The 23,288-nt window shown below is 39.1% G+C and overlaps 1 protein-coding gene across 1 annotated transcript; it reads left to right on the forward strand.

Moving 5' to 3' along the window:
* Nucleotides 1–5,105: 5,105 nt before the first annotated feature.
* On the forward strand, nucleotides 5,106–22,149 carry TMEM19 (transmembrane protein 19). The gene is made up of 7 exons (XM_060777454.2): nucleotides 5,106–5,243; nucleotides 10,159–10,312; nucleotides 11,539–11,652; nucleotides 13,943–14,080; nucleotides 15,633–15,884; nucleotides 18,102–18,311; nucleotides 19,918–22,149. The coding sequence occupies exons 2-7, from the start codon at nucleotides 10,180–10,182 to the stop codon at nucleotides 20,079–20,081; spliced, it is 1,011 nt and encodes a 336-aa protein (XP_060633437.1). The 5' UTR covers nucleotides 5,106–5,243; nucleotides 10,159–10,179; the 3' UTR covers nucleotides 20,082–22,149.
* The last annotated feature ends 1,139 nt before the right edge of the window (nucleotides 22,150–23,288 follow it).

Raw genomic sequence — 23,288 nt, forward strand, 5'->3', positions numbered from 1 at the left:
TTTAATTTTAGTTTATGTGTTAATAGTGGTTGTTTTTATAAATTTTATGTGATATTGTTTTTATGCTCATGTACTGTTTATGTTATAGACTACACTTGTAGTGCCTTGTAAGCTGCCCCGAGTCCCTTTTGAAAGATGTTGGCAGGATATAAATAAAGATGATGATTATGATGATGATGATTATCATTATTATTATTTATCTCATGTGGGTGACTGGCAATTTCTCCCTAAAGGACCAAAGTCTGGTACCATATATGTGCTCATTGGCTGCAATTGTTCCATTCTTTTCTGAAAATCCAACCAACTAGGAGTTAAATGGCTAGTGGACCACCACTGATCCAAAGATCATTGCTTCAAGTAGCATTGTTTAAAAATTAAATCCAAAATTGCACATCAGCAGCTGGTTTGAAAGTCTGCGTAGGCTTCCTCTTATCCCATCATACTTTATCCATGACGAAGAGCCCTCAGGAAGCTCCAATGCTTGCATCCACTTTGTGTTTCCTTTTACTTCTCTGGACAGAAATGTTGCAAGATGTAGATTGTGAAATGTTTACAATCCCAAACACTACTATATTTGCTTTTCTTGCAATTTAGATAATTGTGATAATGACTTTCACAACCACTATGTCTACTTACATGGGGAAAAGTTCCATTGAATTCAATAGTACTTAGGCATACCCATCTGATTTTTACTTGTGGAAATGGTAGCAGTTGGTCTGATTAGAAAAATAATCATATTCATAGAATTCATAGAATCATAGAGTTGGAAGAGACCTCGTGGGCAATCTAGTCCAACCCCTGCCAAGAAGCAGGAAAATCGCATTCAAAGCACCCCCAACAGATAGCCATCCAGCCTCTGTTTAAAACCCTCCAAAGAAGGAGCCTCCACCACACTCCGGGGCAGAGAGTGTGGCGTAATGTAAAAATAAACCACATGTAGTTTACGTTTGATCAGCCCACACACTGCCTTGCTAGAGAAAGAAAAAATGCCACACAGATGAAAAGTAAAGAACAAGAAATTTACTCTTCATAGTTCAGAACAACGTCCAATGTGGTCAGTTGCATCAACTCACATAATGTCATTTTATGAGAGATTTAAAATAGTCTTTCTTTGTCCACATGGATAAACTCCTTCAGCAACTCATGAAGCAAGAGTACACTCCAAACTCTGTCTATCTCTTCCTGGCCTGCTTTTTTTCTTTCTGCTTCTAAAATCACTATTGTGATTTTATGTTGTATTGTGTGCTTAGTTTGTGTTGCTTTTTTAAAAATTATTTTCATTATATTTTATTGATATATTATTTTATGTTGTATATTTGCTTTGATGTAATTGTTAGGCTTGGCCTCATGTAAGCTGCCCCGAGTCCCCTTGGGAATATTGTGGCGGGGTATAAATAAAGTATTACTACTGCTATTATTCTCTCTGAGTATGTGCATAGCTCGAGTCTGAAAAATGTAACAGTAACCAAAAGTTCCAGGCTCAGCCATCTCAGCGCACAAAGCCCGACCAAAAAGTTTCATGCATCTTATTTTACAGCTGAGATTCACCCACACACATTACCTAATTTCTGACATGCTCCAACAGAGAGTTCCACTGCTGAACACCTCTCACAGTCAGGAAGTTCTTCCTAATGTTCCGGTGGAATCTCCTCTCCTGTAGTCTGAAGCTATTGTTCCGCGTCCTAGTCTCCAGGGCAGGGAAAAACAAGCCTGTTTCCTCTTCCCTATGACTTCCCCTCACATATTATACCTGGCCCTCATCATTTCTCCTCTCAGCCTTCTCCAGCCTTCCCCTCACGTATTCATTCATAGCCCTCATGTCTCCTCTCAGCCTTCTCTTCTGCAGGCTAAACATGCCCAGCTCTTTAAGCCACTCCTCATAGGGCTTGTTCTCCAGACCCTTGATCCTTTTAGTCTCCCTCCTCTGGACACATTCCAACTTGTCAACATCTCCCTTCAATTGCGGTGCACAGAACTGAACACAGTATTCGGGGTGTGGTCTGACCAAGGCAGAATAGAGGACTTCCCTGGATCTAGACACTAGACTCCTAAATATGTCCTCTCCAGGAATATCCTGTGATATTCTTGGGTCAGAGGTCTTTCCTTTCAATAGTTTTGAATTATCCATGTTTTCGCATTTCTATGTGGGGCGCATAGCGTATTATTTTCTGTATTTCATTGCTTTCTGTATTTTTGCTTTATTTTTTTCAGCCCCCATTTTTCATTTAATATTTTCATCCCATTATCTAGTTTGTAGTGTCAAAGTGTGTATCAAAAGTACATCAGTCTGTCTGTCCAAGAAAGGCTGCTGCTAGGTAAACAGGCCCTTTATGATGTCACTGGATTGGCTGTTGCTAGATCAAGGATTGGCTGTTACTAGGTGAAGTGGCCCTCTATGATATCACTGTATTGGCTGTTGCTAGGTGAACCGGCCCTCTGTGATGTCATTGGATCGGCTGTTGATAGGTCAAGGATCGGCTGTTGCTAGGTCAAGTGGCCCTTTGTGATGTCACTGGATCAGCTGTTGCTAGGTCAGGGATTGGCTGTTGCTAGGTCAAGTGGCCCTTTGTGGTGTCACTGGATCAGCTGTTGCTAGGTAAAGTGGCCCTATGTGATGTCACTGGAATGGCTGTTGGTAGGTCAAGGATTGGCTGTTGCTAGGTGAAGTGGCCCTTTGTGATGTCCCTGGAATGGCTGTTGGTAGGTCAAGGATTGGCTGTTGCTAGGTGAAGTGGCCCTTTGTGATGTCCCTGGAATGGCTGTTGGTAGGTCACGGATTGGCTGCTGCTAGGTGAAGTGGCCCTTTGTTATGTCCCTGGATCAGCTGTTGCTAGGTCAAGGATTGTCTGTTGTTAGGTCAAATGGCCCTCTGTAGTGTCACTGGATTGGCTGTCGCTAGGTCAAGGATTGACTGTTGCTAGGTGAAGTGGCCCTTTGTGGTGTCACTGATTGGCTGACGCTAGGTGAGGGATTGGCTGTTGCTAGGTCAAGTGGCCCTTTGTGATGTAACTGGATCAGCTGTTGCTAGGTCGATTGGCTGTAGCTAGGTGAAGTGGCCATTTGTGATGTCACTGGATTAGCTGTTGCTAAGTCAAGGATTGGCTGTAGCTAGGTGAAGTGGCCCTTTGTGATGCCACTGGAAAATAAAAGTGACACGTACGTGAGAGGAAGGAAGGAAAGAGCCAGCCTGCCCACTATTGCCAGAGTGTTGTGATGAGCCATTGTGCGATAGGCCCTCTCAGACCTGGAGAAGGGAGAAAGTACAGGGCCGTACTCAGAAAAAAATTTCGGGAGCGGTTGAAATTTTCGGGGGGGGGGTGTGTGAAATTTTTGCGGGGGGGAGGGTTGAAACCTGCCTCCTAGCTCACGCTGAAGCAAAGAGCACATCTGCAGGGGGCAGAGCAGCCTTCAATAGCCTGCAGCTCCGCCCTTGTCAACCACCTCCACCAAGTCTGGCCTCCTTAATGAGAGCATTCAACACCCCCCCCCCCCAACTTGGTTGCATCACTAGTGTTCTGTCGTGCGCTGGGCCTGTAAATAATTGTCTTTAGAACAGGATGTGCTACCTTTGACCAGCAGGAAGCCAGGGGGCCAAAAGAGAAGTTCTCAGAGGTTTCCACTACAAACAGTCTTTAGATGGCTTGAGAAGTACAACAAGGTCTTTTATTAATGAACAATCAAACAGAAACTTCTCTTGTCTTCAGTAAAGTTAAGCAAATGATTCCAAGCTTTTAGGCAACTGGTGAATTCCTAATCTTGCCCACGAAGGACAGGCAACTGTCTTCAATAACTTCTTCTTTAAAGGAAAATCCCCATTTTAACTTCTCCCAGGCTGACTGTAATCTAACCCTTACTGATGTGGGCTCCGCTACCGGGTCGAACTGTGTCTCGAACGTCGAGTGGACCTACCAGCAAGGCAGTAGATGTTCTCCAGCTGGAATTCTTTGGTCTTTATGGCTGTTTTCCTGGAAATTCTTTGGAGACTCTTAAGACCTTTCTCCCCCGCAAGGTCTTAAGGGTTGAAGCTTTTGTACAGGGGAAGCTTGCACACATCCTATACATAAGCTTACCTTGCTGAGACTAACTAAAAAATGGCTCCCTTCCCATCCCAATTGCCCTGAGCAAGGGGCGGGACCAAAACTTAACAATGATGGACAGGTGACTTGCCCTATGACTGCAACCAAAGAAGCCACCTATCTGCAGAGTCCCTGAAACCTAGGACTGCAAGCAAACATTTAATACAAAGCAAATAAAGTTGGAGCTCCTGGTACAGCTGTACCAGAACAACTACATCGGCTATTGCTGCAAGTAATGACAGTGTGAATAAATTGCCAATATTTGCTTGAGATAGTGCTGGCAGTTTTGGAGGGACTCTTAATTTTTTGCATCTCATAGACTTAGCATGGGGATTGGGTTAACCAGTTAAAATTCATGAGTAAACCAGTTTTTTTAAAAAAATCTGAAACATTTCGGGGGGGGGGGGTTGAACCCCTACCCCCCCCCCCCCCTCGCTACAGGCCTGAAAAAGTAGGCAGGCAGTGGTCCCAATGACATTTAGGGGTAAATACAAAATATAATCCAAAATATATACAAAATGTATATGTAAGCGAATTTTTAAAGCAAGTGTCAGCTTTTAATGTGGGAAGAAGTCCAGTCAGGGAGCTTAGAAAAAAAATGGCTTAGGGTGTGTGTTTGGGGAAATTTGGGGGAGGAGGAGGCGCCTCCCTTCCTTCCGGAAAGGTGAATCTGCCTCAGCAAGAGAGAAGCTGGGTGATTCGAACGCATGGCCAACTTTCGCGCATGCGCTTTAGAGTCCCGAGTAGAGACAGGAAATGTTCGATGCACCATAGAACAGGGAACTAATGAGACTCCTTGGTTGCCGTCATCCATATTGCCGAATTAGGCTAACACAGTCCTGATAGTACTGTGTTATGAGTTATGGAATCGTGGGCTCTATAGTTTAAGGAGGGGCTTAGGCTTCTGTTCAGGAAAGGTCTAATTGAGAAGAGATCTTGATCACCCACAACCCTGCATGGGTCTGTATATGATAGCTTGTGGAAAGCGAGCTCACAAGTGATACGTCCTTAAGCACGTCTTCCCGATTCGTAGATCTATGTGGCCTTCGTTCATGGGCCCGCTGTGGCTGTCGGAGGCGGCAGCGTTTGGATGGGGAGCCTGATGGAGGGGCTCTCGCCTCCTCAGACGGACTGGGAAGGCCGAGGCCAGCCCCGGGCGCCTCTCTGGTGGGTAAAAGACAACCATCATCACCACGACACGCGTCTCCCCCTCCCCTATCGGCTCCGTCACGTGTGAACGCGATACACGGGTTTCCCACCCCTTTCCCAGCGAGGAACTTTCGCTCAGGCATCCTTCTTACAGTTACATAGACTGCACTGTAGAATGAAGGCATTTGACACGCGTCTCTCCCTCCCCAATCGGCTCCGTCACGTGTAAACACGATACACGGGTTTCCCTCCCCTTTCCCAGCGATGAACCTTCTCTCAGGCATCCTTCTTAGGGTTACACTGTAGATTGAATGAAGGCAGTTTGGCACCACTTTCACTGCCATGGCCCAGTGCTATGGGAGTTGTAGTTTTACAAGGTCCTTAACTTTCCCTTTCCAAGAGTGCTGATGCCCTCCCAAAACTACAACTCCCTGGATTTCCATAGCATTCAGCCATGACAAAGTGGTGTCAAAGTGCATTCATTCTACAGTGTGGATGCACCCAGAGGTTGAGTCTCCTTTACCCGAAAGGCCTGTGAATCCCAATTATGTATGGCATGGGTTGTTGTAGGTTTTTCGGGCTATATGGCCATGTTGCAGAAGCATTCTCTCCTTACGTTTCGCCTGCATCTATGGCAGGCATCCTCGGAGGTTGTGGATAACCAGGGCCCACTTTAGCATCAAAATGGAATAATAAGAATTCCATAATATTCTATGTATATAGAATCCTTTTCAGCAAAAGGAATAAGATCTTGGAGTCCTTGTGGATAACATATATAAAAATATGTATAGCATATGCAAAGTGAGACATCTGGGGAGATGGGACCACAAGTGTTTTGGATTTTCTCTGGGATTTTGGAATATGATTATACATCAGGCATGGGCAAACTTCGGCCCTCTGGGTGTTTTGGATTTCAACTCCCACAATTCTTAACAGCCGGTAGTTGGAGTCCAAAACACCCGGAGGGCCAAAGTTTGCCCGTACTCGCTATACATAATCTTGGGATGTGGGACCCAAGGCGAAACATACTCCACATATGTTTCGTACCTTATACCCAATATTTGTAATCCTTCTGCATGAAACACGATTGTGTACACTGAGCTGTCACAAAGCAAAGGTGTCACTGTCTCAGCCCCTGGATTTTGAAGCATTTCAGATTTCCAGATAAGAGACACTCAAGCTGTATTTGTATCCTGCTTTCTTCCAAGTGAGTTCAAGGCGGCATAAATGGCTCTCCTTCCCCTAGTCTTTAGAGCACTGTTTCTCAACCTTCCCAGTGTTGCGACCCCTTAATACAGTTCCTCATGTTGTAATGACCCCCAACCATAACATTATTTTAGTTGTTACTTCATAACTGTAATTTTGCTACTGTTATGAATCGTAATATAAATATCTGATATGTAGGATGTATTTTCATTCACTGGACCAAATTTGGCACAAATACCCAATATGCCCAAATTTGAATACTGATGGGGTGAGTGGGATTGATTTTGTCATTTAGGAGTTGTGCTTGCTGAAATTTATAGTTCACCTACAATCAAAGAGCATTCTGAACTCCACCAGTGATGGAATTGAACCAAACTTGGCACACAGAACTCCCATGACCAACAGAAAATACTGAAAGGGTTTGGTGGGCATTGACCTTGAGTTTTGGAATTGTAGTTCACCTACATCCAGAGAGAACTGTGGACTCAAACAATAATGGATCTGGACCAAACTTGGCCCGAATACTCAATATGCCCAAATGTGAACACTGGTAGAGTTTGGGGAAAATAGACCTTGACATTTGGGAGTTGCATTTGCTGGGTTTTATAGTTCACCTACAATCAAGGAACATTCAGAACCCCACCAACACTAGAATTGGGCCAAACTTCCCACACAGAACCCCCATGACCAACAGAAAATACTGTTTTCTGATGGTCTTTGGCAACCCCTCTGATACCACCTGGGGACCCCCACCCCAAGGGTCCCGACACCCAGGTTGAGAAATGCTGCTTTAGAGTATGTCAGCATTATCGAATTAATACATTTTGACACCTCTTTAACTGCCATGGCTCAGGGATATGGAATCCTGGGATTTGTAGTTTGTGGCACCAGCATTCCTTGGCAGAGAAAGCTTGAGACCCTTCCTGGTATAAACCAACCAATACACACACATATATATCAGGCATAGGCAAACTTTGGCCCTCCAGGTGTTTTGGACTTTAACTCCCACAGGTTGTTAGGGATTGTAGGAGTTGAAGTCCAAAACACCTAGAGGGCTGAAGTTTGCCCATGCCTGATATAGAGTGCCAATCATATTTCTAAATCTGCTTGGGAAGGATTTATATATTGGAAAATGAAGATAAGTGTAACAGAAATGTGAAATATGGAAGCTTATATCATAGTAAACCTGTCATATTAAAATAGGCAGGAGTGAGGAACCACGGGCTTCGCATATGTTTGGACTTCACTCTCATCGTTGCTTGCCATTGGGTAGGGTTGAAGTCCAGCACATTTGGAAGCTTATATATCCCTTCCTGTTTGCAGACATCACCAAATTGGAAGGGATAGCCAATACTGCAGAAGACAGGAACAGAATTCAAAACATTCTTAATAGATTAGAGAGATGGGCCAAAACTAACAAAATCAAATTCAACAGTGACAAATGCAAGATACTCCACTTAGGCAGAAAAAATGAAATGCGAAGATACAGAATGGGAGGGGTGCCTGGCTCAACAGCAGTATATGTGAAAAAGATCTTGCCCTTGTGGACAGGAAGGTGAAAATGAGCCAAAAATGTCATGCAACAGTTTTAAAAGCCAATGGGAATTTGGCCTGCATAAATAGGAGCATAGTGTCTAGATCCAGGGAAGTCATGCTACCCCTCTATTGTGCCTTGAAATACTATGTCTATAGTTGAAGGGAGATGTTGACAAGCTGGAATGTACCGAGAGGAGGGCGACTAAATGATCAAGGGTTTGGAGAATAAGCCCTATGAGGAGCGGCTTAAAGAGCTGGCCATGTTTAGCCTGCAGAAGAGAAGGCTGAGAGAGGAGACACGATGAGCATGTATGAATACGTGAGGGGAATTCATAGGGAGGAGGAAGCATACTTGTTTTCTGCTTCCCTTGAGACTGGGACGCAGAGCAATGCTTCAAACTACAGAAAAGGAGATTCCACCTGAACATTAGGAAGAACTTTATAACAGTGAGAGCTGTTCAGCAGTTGAACTCTTTACCCCGCAGTGTGGTGGAGGCTCCTTCTTTGGAGGCTTTTAAGCAGAGGCTGGATGTCCATCTGTGGGAGATGCTTTGTATGTGATTTTCCTGCTTCTTGGCAGGAGGTTGGACTGGATGGCCCACAAGGTCTCTTCCAACTCTGATTCTGTCAATGCAAGATGGAAGGAGTAAATTGCTTTATCTTCCATAGTTCTCAACCAACAGTGGGGACCATGGGAACCAGTGTTCTAAGAATTGCCCAACAATCTGCATCAAAAATATCCTCAGCAGTATCACAAAAGCATTGTTTCTAGAACTCTGTGAAAGAAGACTGGGGTAGTTACATTGGCTTCAATGTTATTTCAATTCATGGTGGTCTTGTTTCAACTAGTATATTGAGTTCTGCATGGTGATGCCTTGCAATGTCTGCACCAAAATATTTTCTGGGCATAAGTAATGCCAGAACATTCTGGCAGCAGCTAGTGAACTCTGCCCTTTACCCCTGATGGTGATTCTGATCAAGGTTTTTTTGTTGCAGGTAGTTTGCTTTATTAGAAAAATCAATTAAAACTGCGTTAAGATAAAAACAATATTTCTAAAGCAACTAGGTTACTTCTGTTGTTTCTAGATGCACATATTCTAATAATATAATATAATGTGTATACATATAATATTTATAATATTATAATGTAATGTAATATAATAATAATATGATAACTATATATTTATATATTTTATAGTACCATAGCTGAAGGCAATTTTGTACAATAGTTTCAATAATCTTGTGCATGAAACAAAGTTTGTGTGTTATCAGAAAGCAAAGGGGTCACTATTTCAGCCACCCACATGGACAAATCCGGATTTTGGGTGCCCAGACTGTAATGTGATTTCTACTCTAACTATTCTTTTTATGACATTCATTATTTGTAATAAATAAATAAATAAATAAATAACTCGGCTTAAATCCCATGGGTGACAGTTAACTTGAAACTAGCATGTTGTCTGCTTTTCCTTCTTGTGTGACAATCACCTTCCCAAAGGGCAAGAAGATTTGAAATTCCTCTTAATTTTCCTGTGATTTTCAATTCAAGTCCTTTCCCCCCAGGATGGCTGTACTACTGGAAATAGGGGTGGGGGGTGGGGGGCTGCGATGAATCTTTCAGTGTTCAGCTGTGGAATGAAATGTGCTTAACTTCTCCTCACCCATTCACTAAGTTTGGTCTAAAAACCAGATACAGTCATTTATTTTGTACATGAATACAGTAGATACGAGACAAAACGAACAGCTGCCGTGGCATCACTTACAGTTTGGACTAAAATTGCATAGTTTCTTACATAGATAAGCTTTACAAATGATCAAAGGCAGACAGCTAAAGTTACAAAATAAACAATTACAAAGAAAACACGTGCAAACTGCATGTACAAGAATAAGCCTATACATAGAAATGTATGCATTCATAGCAAGAGCATACATGTATTCCATGGGAAGTATCTGTTGATGCCTAATAATAGTGACATGATTACTAAAAAAAAAAAGATTTCCTATCTTTTTATGAAAGTAAAAAATAAAATGTACCACCATACTGATCAGGGTCAACTTGAACTAGTGAAATGGTTTGTTTTGGTTGATTACTGATTATATATTGCAGATTGAGTATCTGTCTTGCTTGTTCCATGTTTGATGTGAGATTCTGTTTCTTGTTAAACACTGGCATCCTTGCTTCTTCATACAGGTGATTTGCCTCGGATTTTCCATGCTCTTTTATTCATGGGACGACTTCAACAAAAATTATTTCAAAATGATAACAAATATTATCATCTTGAGTGTCCTGATTTGCATTTCGTTATCGTTTTGGATTGTATCCATGACTGCAAGTACTTATTATGGTAATGCTTCAAATTGGTTTTTTTTTTTTTTACTGAAGTACTATAGTTTGTTAAACTTGGATACTAGAATATTACCAATCTTATCCATTGTAGTACATGAACAAGGACCTTTGTAATATTTATTTTTCTCTACCCCCTCCCCAAAGAAAACAGCATGGAGCATATTTATAATAGCGTAAGTTCTCCCAAAATTTCACACAACAGGTTTAGCTTGTATGGTGATGAAATAGACTCTACTCCAGAAATACATTCTCACCAGGAAGATGAAGAATACTGGAATCCAAGCAACTCAATCTTTCCCAATCATTGTGAAATCTTCTTTTAATTCTGAGATTGTAAGCATGATTAAACATGCTTACATTGTGGCAATGAACACAAAGGCCCAGTTTACAAGAAGAAGAGCCATTTACTCTGGTTGGCAGTGGATCCTAGACTATTTGTAGAGTGCAGAGAACTGACCAAGGGAAAGGTTGCTATATATATTTGAGTGTAAGCCGTGGTTTTCAGCCCTTTTTTAAGGCTGAAAAAGCTCCCCTCGGCTTATACTCGAGTAAAGGTTATTTATTATTTTATTGTGTTATTGTGATTATTTTTATTACATTTATTATTTTTCATCATTATTATTTCATTTATTATTTTTCTCTATTATTACTTTTGTTATTTTTTCTCTATTATTGCTAATATTACATTTATTATTTTACACTATTATTATTACATTTTTATTTTACTCTATTAGTACTGTTATTATTACATTTCCATTATTTTACTCCATTATTTTTATTACATTTATTTTTTTACTCTATTATTATTGGAAGCCTACGTAAGCACATTTACATTGACGAAGGTTAGAATAATCAGAGTTGAAAAGTCTTATCTTAAATTACAGTTTTATGTAAATATTCAAAAACATTTAACCCACTCAATTATTGCAATTTTATTGGTATCTATTTTTATGTTGAAATTTACCAGTAGCTGCCGCATTTCCTACCCTTGGCTTATACTTGAGTCAATACGTTTTCCCAGGTTTTTTGTGGTAAAATTAGGTGTCTCGTCTTCTATTCAGGTCGCCTTATACTTGAGTATATATGTAATTCAGCAGTGTGTATAAAGAAATGAGTAAAAGCCTCATGGGTTCAATGCCAACATTATGGAATGTATAGAGGAATCTTCCCTTTCTGGTAGTTTATGACAAATGGAATGCTCTTTGTATTTTTAAATCACTTTAGGTACTTTGCGACCTATTTCTCCATGGCGATGGCTTTTCTCAATCTTAATTCCATTAACCATTGCTTCGAGAGGATTTAAGAAAAAGAGTCTTGATCATGGAGGAGCACTTGGAGGTATGTTTTTGAGCCTCAATTTTGATTTTGCATATATTTTGGAAATACATTGATGGCATACATATCCATCCTTCAGTGGCCACATTATTACCATTAAGGATTTTTGACTCTGATGTTTTTGGTTGATGTTTAAACTAGTATGCAAATACTACGGGGTCTTTATGATAGTTATTGCTACCAAGTGGTTGATTCAGTAAATGATGTAGACATTTTCTAGCCAGAAGTGTAACAGTTGCAGGGAAGTGTAACAGTTGCAGAGAAGGGTTTTCCCTGTCACTAAGGAATGTGGTTGTGTTAGATTCTGAGCTGTTTCTCTCCTGACAGAATGTTGTTTTTCTGTCATCCCCTCACCCGATTCCATATTGTTAATGCAACTTTACTTTCGCCAACAGCATCATGGTCACAGTTAGCAAAGTTAGTGCTGTCAGTAGGTTGGTTGTGATATAGAAAGGTGATGGGACACATTCAAAAACAGAGTTTGTTAAACTTTTCCACTTGGGCCCTCTTTAACCTGAAAATTATTTTTTTTTGTGATTCCAGTTATATAGGCATACAAAATAGGTATAACATCAATTTTTTAGTGGTAATAAAATAGCAAGGGGAAAATCAGTTGTAACCAGCAGGTATAAATGTAGTAAAAAAAACCCTGCCATATTGAAGGGGGAAATTGTCAGTCTTGCACATCAGACAGGTCAAGATGTACAGGTCTATTAACTAGACATGGAGAGGGGTTTAAATTCAGCAACTTTATGGATGAAGAAAAGTTTTGGAAAATGACATTTATAACCTTTTGAAAAACACCTTTTGGAGATCATAACTTTTTAGAAAAGCATGACCTTTCAGAGAAGAGCCAAAAGCCCTTTAGAGTAGAATCTTCTCTTGTGGTATACAACCAGATACAATTGTGCAAGGCAGTGGTTTCAGTTGTTAGACTGAATAACCTGTTATCTCAGATCTGTTAAGAAAACAGAGATTTTGTCAGTGCATAAGTGTTTTTCAGTGCCATATATGTATGTGTGTATGCTCTCCCATAAAACAACATGTTTTATATCATGCACTCAAGAGACAAAAATGAAGTAGAATTTGATAAAATAACATATTTGATTTACTCACAACCTTAATGTGTTCAGCATACACAGGTACAAAACATATCAGTCCAGTTTCAGTAATGTTTGAGATAATTCTCTGTGCTATCTGGCCAGGAAATCTCTCTTATAACAAAACAGCTATCAATAGGTCACACAGTCAAAAGGAGAGAGAAAAAGAGAGAGCATGTGATCTGCAGCCCCTTTTATAACTTCTCAGAAATCATAGAATAAAGGAAGCTGCATACCAGAACATATGTACAGGAAACACTAAGCTACAGGATAATGGATAAGCATTACTAGAACACGCTTGAAGAAGGTTGTCATTTCCAGCAAAATGTTTGATGGCCTTTGACATATAAGTTGCAATCTCTACAAATTTAACATTTAATGTGACAGGAGAAAAAGTAATTGTAGATGAAAGTTTCATGAGAATTGAAACAGAACTGTAGGGCAGATTTACAGGTAGGGTAAAAATATGCCAGTGTAGCATTGCTGGATCTCCCAACTGTGTAATGGACACAGGAGCCTTTAGTCTACCTACTACACCAAGTATAGGTAGTCTCCAAGTTATAATACCCAACTTACAAACAACTCACAGTTAAGAACGGGGTGAGACAACATAAAGTGAGAGAAATCTCCTCCTAGGAATCTGTCCAAATTTAAATCTCCCCCTAGGAAGGGAAATAACACTCCTGAAAGAGTTCACATGAGGAAAAGATGTCTCCGTTGAAGCTGTATCACTCATCCTTGTTTCCACAACAATTTTTCAAAATCCACTTCTCAGAGGACAGAAAATGAGGTGAAATCAGGAAGGAAGATAGCAGAAATATGAAAGGAAGGAGAAAAGGAAAGAACTGAACATTTAGTCTGAGACAAAAAAGTGAACAAAGTCATGTTATAAATTGTTACATTGACAAAATATGCTGCTTTTTTCAAGTATAATTAAATTATATTTATTGTTTCTGTTGTTTACTTAGAAAATGGTGAGCTTTAAAAAAAGCGTTTGCGGAGATTTAAAGAGAAGATATTTCTTTCCCACAGGCTCACTATTTTTATTTTATTTTTCTGATACACAAAAGACAATGAATTGTGAGAGGAAAGAAGTGAGCATTGCATCAGGGATTTTTCTTACACACACAATTTTGATTGCCTTCCAATACATTATTGTGTGAACTAACATGTCATTTCCCCATCTTTCTCAGGTTTAATAGTTGGATTTATCCTCACAGTTGCAAATTACAGCTTCTTCACTGCCATGCTTATGTTTTTCATCACTTCTTCCAAACTGACCAAGTGGAAAGGAGAAGTAAAGAAGCAAATAGACCCTGAATATAAAGAAGGTAAAGTTTAAAATTAATTTTGAAGACAGCTGACAACTAAAATTGTGATGAAACTGTATGGAAGTCAAAAGATGTGAATAGGTGAATCTTACTCTGCAAACTAGGATCCAGAAAGCCATTGCAGGCCAAGGTGTGTAGAAGCTATTTTTGTCAGTTTTCCTCTGCTAATAAGCAAATTCTTCATGCAATCTTAGGGAAATGTGTTATGGCACCATCTTCATTTTGTTGGGTTACAATAAATTACCCAAATGAAGTATTGGGCAAGCACGCAGTGAACACATAATTAGTTATCGTCTTTGCTTTTAATTAATAAGAAAAGCAGCAATGATTTGTAGTAAATAATTGAGAATTAGCATGGTATTTGATTGAGACATAGATATCCTAATCTTCACATTGCCATAGAATTTACTATATGACCGTGGGTCAGTTTCTTATTTGTCAGCTTTCACAACAAAACCAGGGTTTTTATTATGAGGAAAACAAGTCAAGAGAGGGCATGTATTTCACCTTCAGGTCACCAGAAGAAACAATAGATACAAAAAAAATTACAAGCTGGGTAGATGTAGTGTATCTGGATTTCAGTAAGGCCTTTGACAAGGTTCCCCATGACCTTCTGGCAAACAAACTAGTCACATGTGAACTAGGTAAAACAACAGTTAGGTGGATCTGTAATTGGTTAAGTGACAGAACCCAAAGGGTGCTCACCAATGCTTCCTCTTCATTCTGGAAAGAAGTGACAAGTGGAGTGCCACAGGGTTCCATCCTGGGCCCGGTCCTGTTCAACATCATTGTTACTGACTTAGATGAAGGGTAGAAGGCATGATCATCAAGTTTGCAGACAGCACCAAATTAGGAGGGATAGCCAATACTCCAGAAAACAGGAGCAGAATTCAAACGATCATAACGGAGAGATGGGCCAAAACTAACACAATGAAGTTCAACAGGGGCAAATGCAAGATACTCCACTTGGACATAAAAAAATGAAATTCAAAGATACAGAATGGGGGATGACTGGCTTGACAGCAGTACGTGTGAAAAAGATTTTGGAGTCCTCGTGGACAACAGGTTAAACATGAGCCAACAATGTGATGTGGTGGCAAAAAAAAAGCCAATGGAATTTGGGCCTGCATAAATAGGAGTATAGTGTCTAGATCCAGGGAAGTCATGTGACCCTTCTATTCTGCTTTGGTCAGACCATACCGGGAATACTGTGTCCAATTCTAGGCACCCTAATTGAAGGGAGATGTTGACAAGCTGGAATGTGTCCAGACGAGGGTGACTAAAATGATCAAGGGTGTGGAGAACAAGCCCTATGAAGATCGGCCTAAATAGCTGGGCATGTTTAGCCTGCAGAAGAGAAGGCTGAGAGGAGACATGATGGCTATGTATAAATATGTGAGTGGAAGTCATAGGGAGGAGGGAGCAAGCTTGTTTTCAGACTAAGACGTGGAACAATGGCTTCAAACTACAGGAAAGAAGATTCCACCTGAATATTAGAAAGAACTTCCTACTACTTATGAGCTAACCTTCTAATTTCCCTACCTGTACATAGGTGGACAGAGAAATTGGGTGCAAGTGTTCTGCAATGGTGGTGTACCTGCAGAACTGGCTCTGCTGTACATGATTGAAAATGGACCAGGTGAAATTCCAGTAGACTTTTCTAAACAGTATACTGCATCCTGGATGTGTCTGTCCCTCTTGGGGGCTTTAGCCTGCTGCGCTGGAGACACGTGGGCTTCAGAAATCGGCACTGTCATGAATCAGGAACCGCGGCTAATAACAACCTGGAAAAAGGTTCCAGTAGGTAAGACTGAACTTTTTATTTTCTAAGCCAGGGTTAGGCAACCTGTTAAACCCCTTTCTGTGAGTTCAGATACGGAGAGAATATGCTTTGAATGCAGCTCACACTCCCTTGGCAATGTATAGTCATGACATCCAGTCATCAGAATCCTAGTGTTTGAACCAATGGTCTTGCGAAGAAGCAAGGGAGCTGAGGGATAATTTATTGTTGCCTCCAATTTGAAAGGATCCAGTATTCAGGAGATTTCACCCCAGTTCCCAATTCTAAAAAGAACTGGCCGATTTGCAATGGAGGTTGCCGATTAGGAACCAAATTTACCATCAAGTTGGAAGGGAGGCTGTTCAATTGCACCTCCTCCTTTATTAAGAAAGTAATAACTTAGTAGTAATTACACTGTATATACTGTAGCGTGACTGGGGAGAAGAATGTAGTTTCATTTGGTTACTTTTCCCTGCGTTTCTGCCACCATGTGAGGTAAGTTGTAATATTGTGAGAAATGGCACTTGGTACACAGAATAGATGGAGCTGAGGCAATCTTCAAATTAAAGTTAACAATTTTATAAAGTACACAGCGTGTGGTTGCAAGACGTAACTTTTGTTAAAGAACTTAGAACAATGCTTGGTTAGTTGAATGTTACACTCTTTCAGGTTACACAGTATCTTCCTGAGGTGAAGCACTTATTACAAAACAAAGTTTCAATACAGGGATGTCTCCCTTATCTGATCCTCCCTTGATCAGATACTTAATAAGATTATTCTTTAGCCTTTCCTTAGACTAAAGGAATACTGGCTTCGTTTCCCTTATCAGCCTCTCTAGGCTAAGAAACTTCCAGTAGCTTAATCTGGCTTTCCAAAGCCTCGAAACTTTGCTTCACAATTTACTCTCTTTCAGCTACAACCTCCTAATCCTTTCCTCTACCAACTCCTCTAAACCTAAACCCTCACTCCTCACTCCTCGGAACCTAAACCCTAACCTAACTGCTTCTTTTTTAAAACGCAGATGGATTTCTCTTGCTAGGCCACTTTCCACTCTCCTCTGCCTGGTCTCCTTGGCAATGCCACAGTGGATACAACCAGTCAGTTCTAGTCTTCAGCTACTGTTACCAAACAAATAGTTAAACAGTTCAAATACATATACCTAGTTTCAATAACTTCCTTACAGGTCTAAATCAGGCAGGGGCAAGATTCAGCCTTCCAGGTGCTTTGAACTTCAATTCCCACAATTCCTAACAGCCAGTAGACTGTTAGGAGTTGTGGGAGTTGAAGGCCAAAACACCTGAAGGGCCAACGTTTGCCCATGCCTGATCTAAATCTACTTTGACACTGATACAGCAAAATATTCCACTAGTATGTCTGCATTGTATTTAGAACTTGCAGTCAATCACTTTATTGATGCCTGACCTTTTTTGCAACATGTAGTGAAAAGCATACAAAAAAATGAAGATTAAAATTTTATTAAATTGCTTATAAAATCAAAACTACTTAAATATTAAAAGCATAGAGCAAAAGTAGTACAAGTAAAAGAAGAGGGAAAATAGCTTTTAATCAGTTATTTATTAATATTAATATTATTATGTATTCCAATTGTGTTAAGTGATAATTGTTTATTGTTGTCTATTGTCTATTTATATTATTTTCTGTATCTGTTGATTGTTGTAAGCCGCCTCAAGTCCTTTCAGGGAGAAGGGGCAGGGTATAAATAAAAATTATTATTATTATTATTATTATTATTATTATTATTATATTACAGTGCACTACATGTCTTTACATATCAATATTATTGAAATTAATATTAATATTATTATGTATTCCAATTGTGTTAAGTGATAATTGTTTATTGTTGTCTATTGTCTATTTATATTATTTTCTGTATCTGTTGATTGTTGTAAGCCGCCTCAAGTCCTTTCAGGGAGAAGGGGCAGGGTATAAATAAAAATTATTATTATTATTATTATTATTATTATTATATTACAGTGCACTACATGTCTTTACATATCAATATTATTGAAATTATTCTTGTTTGCTTCTAACACTAATGTGCTGTTTTCAGAAAGGAAAGCAATTTATTTGTATTCTTTTTACAGCACAGGAAGATTTTTTCCTTTGTTGCTGAAATATGTGTTATGAATATACATTTAATTTTCCTTCAATTCTGTTGAATGCATGTTCTGAAAAGCTTATTACTGTGCCAGTTCTGATGGATTTTTAACTTTGTTTTAGGTACCAATGGCGGTGTTAGTTTAATAGGCCTGATCTCCAGTGTGCTTGGTGGCACATCTGTAGGTGTAGCTTATTTCATCTCCCAGTTGATTTTTGTCAATGACCTGGATATTTCTGCGCCACAGTGGCCCATTATTGTGTTTGGTGGACTGGCTGGTTTACTAGGTTCTATCATTGATTCTTATTTAGGAGCAACAATGCAATACAGTGGTAAGTAGTGTTTTCTCAAAAATAGTTAAAGTTTAGTATAAAATATTATAACCTCTTTAAAACTTGAAGTTATCAACAACTTCAAGGACTTACGCATTTCCGAACCTTTGGAATTTCATGCATTTTGGCTTATATTGTTGCATCACAAGGATTTGAAGTTGAATTTAGGTAGTGGTAGTAAGTAATGTTGGAAGGATTTTGGTTGAATGTAGTAATATAGTTGAAATAACACAAATCACAAAGTTCTCATTATCTGAAACAGGACTGGAAAATCCTACACAAATAGTCTGGCTTAGCCAACAGAAATGGAAACATAAGCTATTAAATAGTTATTCTCAAGTAGACTGAAGGAGCAATCTTTCACCTGAAAGGAGCAGTCGACCACCTGATAGAGGCAGGAGTCCCCAAAATTTCAATCCCTTGATTAGATATTCAGTTTCTCTTTGAGCCAGCAATATTTTTTTGGCTGTAGATTTCCTAGGCTTAACATCATTGGTAGCCCTGTCTGTGTTGCCCATCATTTTACTGCTGTTACTGATAAACTGGTGTGCGGGACTTCCAAAGTGCTGAATTTTGCATATTAAATCATGACCAGTTGCATAGGGTTGTGGATTTTTCTTTAAACAATCTGGGTCTAAAGCATTTGGCAGTTTAGAAATCTTGCATCAGACACATCTGAGATCAGTGCAGTTGAAACAGGATTGAAGTAACATAATCAGACCATTAATTTAAGCAGTCGCATTCTTTACCAATTAAAGTTTCTCAGTTATCATCAAAGGCTGTCCTATGTAGAACACATTGTAGTAATCCATCTTGGATATAATTGGGGTGTGCAGAGCTAAGTCATAAGGGGCCGCGATGGTGCTGCTGAACCCCTGACAAGCTGAACTTGTTGACCGGAAGGTTGGTGGTTCGAGTTGGCAGGATGGGGTGAGCTTCCACTGTTATCCCCAGCTTCTGCCAACCTAGCCATTTGAAAACATGCAAATGTGAGTAGATCAATACTTACCGCCTTGGCGGGGAGGTAAATAGTGCTCCATGTAGTCATGCTGGCCATATTACCTAGGAGGTGTCTACAGACGATGCAGGCTCTTCGACTTAGAAATGGAGATGAGCACCACCTCTCAGAGCCAGAAGGGGAAGCCTTTACCTTTATCTGTGTTTTGTTATTTATAGGCATTGAATGTTTGCCTTTGTGGTGTGTATGCTGGAATCTGCCCTGAGTCCCCTTGGGGAGATAGGGTAGAATACAAATAAATTATTATTATTATTATTATTATTATTATTATTATTATTATTACTGTTAGATAAACTCCCTGAACTTTAATAGCTTTATTATTAAAGACATTCTGCAATATTAGCACTCTGTGTACTTTCACAGTGAGAAATGAGTTCAGAAGGACTGTTAACATGGCATGCAGGGATAGAGTTACTGCCTATTGATGAAATTGATCAAAATTAAATTGCAGTATTAAATGAGTGCCTTGTCTCCACTAGTTCTCAGTTTGGGGCTTTTATATATACTTAATGATATCATATCTATTGTTGGAAGAAAATGTACTTCCTGAGTAATTGATTTTTAAGTTTTATTTTCTTCTTTTCTCAGGTTTTGACACACATACAGGAATGGTTGTCAACCATCCGACCAAAAGCGCAAAGCACATATCTGGAAAACCTATCCTGGATAATAATGCAGTGAATCTCTTCTCCTCTGTAGTCATTGCTCTGTTGCTGCCTGGAGCAGCATGGGGATTTTGGCCAAGAGGTTGAAGTTGATATATTGACTCCTATACGTTTTATTCAAAGAAGCTGTGATTTACAAGATTCTTCACAAGGCACTTTTATAACTGTGGGCTGGACTATTTCCTGCAACACTTCTGGAGGAATGAGGAATCCTTAGATAATTATTCCTGCAGTGTGTCCAGATATTCTAAGCAAAGTGGAGTGAACGAAGGGGTACTGATTTGATATCACTTCTTTTGTGTTGGAATACTGTTCTTGCTTGAATGATTATGACTTTGATGGTTATGATTTTGTCTTAGCTCATTCCCCATAGTCTGACAGGCAAGGAAATAAGGGACCAAGGGAAAAGGTTAACTCCTGGCAGAGTACTGCTGTATTTGTGAAGTAAAGCAATGGATCTTAACCTTTTACAAGTCTTTTAATATGTATTTCTTTTGTCGGATGTGGTAGGCACACTTGGAGAATTCGTCGGCTTTTGTTTTGGCAAAAGTGGCAGCAGTATTTAAACGTCAGTTGAATAAAATTGAAATATTTTAGGGTTTTTGTGAGGAATACATTGGCAAAAGAATGGCTCTTGTAAGCATGTGTACTATTGTTAGCAGTGCCATGCAATCTTACAATAATATTACGGATGTCCAGAATTTAGATATTTAATTTATTTAATTTAACATCTGATATTTAGAATATTTGTTTTGGCCAGTGCCTATAGTTGATGGTTTTTCTCCTGGCCATATTCAAATGATATTCTTTGCATTAATTGTTGTTGTTTATGAAAAGAGTTGCTGTGGTGTTTTAAAAAACAAATGGTTATGATGACTTGTAAATTCATTTTGGTCTGCAAGAAACACAGATATTGCTTGATCACATGAATTGTACAGTGTAAAAGTGTTTTTCTGGGTTTACATAAGAAACAAAGATGAGTTGGGCTAAGAATTATACAATACTTCAGTGTAAGTGAATGCAGTATATGACTTCAAATAGTACATTTGTATATCTGTAAGCTTAATTTCCGACACAGTAAAAATGCTTTGTTATACTTTTTGTTCATCTGGTTTGCAAATAGTTCTGTATTCCATTACTTTACATTTGTGATTTGACTGAGGTTTTTTATCAACCAAGTATGCAAACACATTGAATCTGGCATTCATACTGAGGAAGCAGAGACTACAAAGAGGGTCTTGTCTGCAGATTGCTTTGAAATTGAAGTTTATACTGATGTTGTCTATATCTTCAAAAAGCAGTTCCTTCTGAGAGATCCCACAGTCAATCAGTGCAAGTCATTTTACTAAGGTGAAAAGGTATATTGCACAGTATTTTTAAAATCTTCATCAGGAAAATATTGGATGCCTTGAAATGCATTATTCCATGTGACAGACCCATGGTTTCTGTGAAACATTCAAAGTAATGAAATTTCAACAGGGTCGATGAAACATGAGGAGTGTGCAGACGATAAACGGTATATCATCCCCAGCTGTTCTTGATATTCAGAAGCACCCCCAATATATTGGGGTGTGATTTCATATCCCTCAGACAATTCTAGGTTCAGTAGAGGCCTTTTTCTACATAGGAAGAAAAACAAATCAACATCCCATATATTTCCTGGCTATGAAAGCCCTGTCCTAAAGTCAAAATAGCCTTGGAAGGCATAAACATAGAAAAAGGGAGATAGGAGAGCATTTCTAGTCAAAATTGTGTGCCCTGATCCCTGGAAGTTTCCTAACCCTAGTATAAATATTGCTACACTTGAGAGAAAAAAGTGAATAAAATATTTGAAAGCAATATTTTCAGTGCACTAGTATTGCCTCATAGCTTTTCTGAAAAGTAGGTTCCTCCTGATAAGATGGAGAAAGAATGAAAATGAGAAATAAGAGAGAGCTAGAAGACAAGAAGAAATTGATGAAACAGGAAAGGTGCAGGCAGAGTGTTGTCTCATGAGATAAAGGAAGTATGGTGGTAAGAGCAAGTTATTAAGGCAAGGATATCTAGATTGAAAGATTAAATGTCAAAGGGGAACTTTCACATTATATAAAAGATAAAAAACACACTGGAATATTTTATGTCTTATGTCCTTATAATAAATGACTTGATACCCATATGTACTGAGTATATAGCATTTCTTTTCCAGATGGAATCTTGAATAGTTTTGTTCTAATAAATCTGACTCCAAAATGATGCCCATATCTTTTAATTGTTTAACTATAACAAGGAGATCTGATTTCTGGAGAAAACTGCTCACACCTAAAAGTCCTATATTTATATTTCCTTGGTCTACCCTTTAATTTGAATTCCTAAATTGTACTTCCGAATGCTCAACTGAAGTTTTATGTTGTCAGAAATTGCCAGAGATTAAGGAAGTGAAAAACAGTGGTGAATCTTACTTGGCGTCAGTGCAATCATAATATTATTATGTTATGATAACAATATAATATATTATTATTATCTTATTATTATCTCATCTGTTGGGTCTTCCAGTAGCAACATTAAATTATCTCTGTATGCATAGACTTTAGTTTGCATTCTTTTAACTTGTAGTCATGTTAATCTTTGTACTTTCTGTATTTGATTCAGAAGGACTTCCAAGAGAGCTATGAAGTTATTTCAAATAAATGTCCAGGATGTACATGTTGAAGAGCAGATGTGCCCCCATTTTTTATAAAGAGGAACTAAGATATGGGCATGCCATGTTGTGTCATTGCCTATCATTGCCTGCAGATAATAACACTTACTTTTTATAGTCTTGCCATGTTCTCTAGTCAAACTGGCTTTTCAGGTTTCTGTAACAACACGTATCAGAGGAGAAAGTCAGACATTGCTTTCAGCTGCAACAGACAACTACATTATTTTATGTCTGTTGTAGGTACTGTTCTTCTACAAAAGACTCTTCTGCTCTCTATTTACTAGAATATATTTGTAAGAGAATATAGGTTTATATTTCTTGGCACCTTAACTTGTCTTTAAAATGCTTTGAGACTAACTGTTCCTAGTAATACTGCTTTGACACTATGGTTTTGCTCTTCAGGATGAAATGACAACACAAGGAACTGCTTGAGAATCAGTCTGGCAATATTTCACCTAACCTATTTGTTTACAGAGATGTCCCTGCCTCCCTTATTATGTCTGTGCAATTATCAAGTTACCTGTGCTGGAACAAGACTACAGCTGCTGCACAATTTAAGAAGTAATCATCCATTCTAGAAATTGCAATCCTGCTATGCTGAGAAGTTTGGCAGCTTA

Source organism: Anolis sagrei, chromosome 5 (assembly GCF_037176765.1).
Source record: "Anolis sagrei isolate rAnoSag1 chromosome 5, rAnoSag1.mat, whole genome shotgun sequence".
Taxonomy (NCBI): domain Eukaryota; kingdom Metazoa; phylum Chordata; class Lepidosauria; order Squamata; family Dactyloidae; genus Anolis; species Anolis sagrei.

Bases quoted from the DNA above. Each gene is read 5' to 3' on its own strand.
- TMEM19 (XM_060777454.2), top strand. From the start codon at position 10,180: ATGCTCTTTTATTCATGGGACGACTTCAACAAAAATTATTTCAAAATG. The intron at 11,653-13,942 runs GTATGTTTTTGA...CATCTTTCTCAG, and splicing joins TCATGGAGGAGCACTTGGAG to GTTTAATAGTTGGATTTATC. The intron at 15,885-18,101 runs GTAAGACTGAAC...ACTTTGTTTTAG, and splicing joins CTGGAAAAAGGTTCCAGTAG to GTACCAATGGCGGTGTTAGT.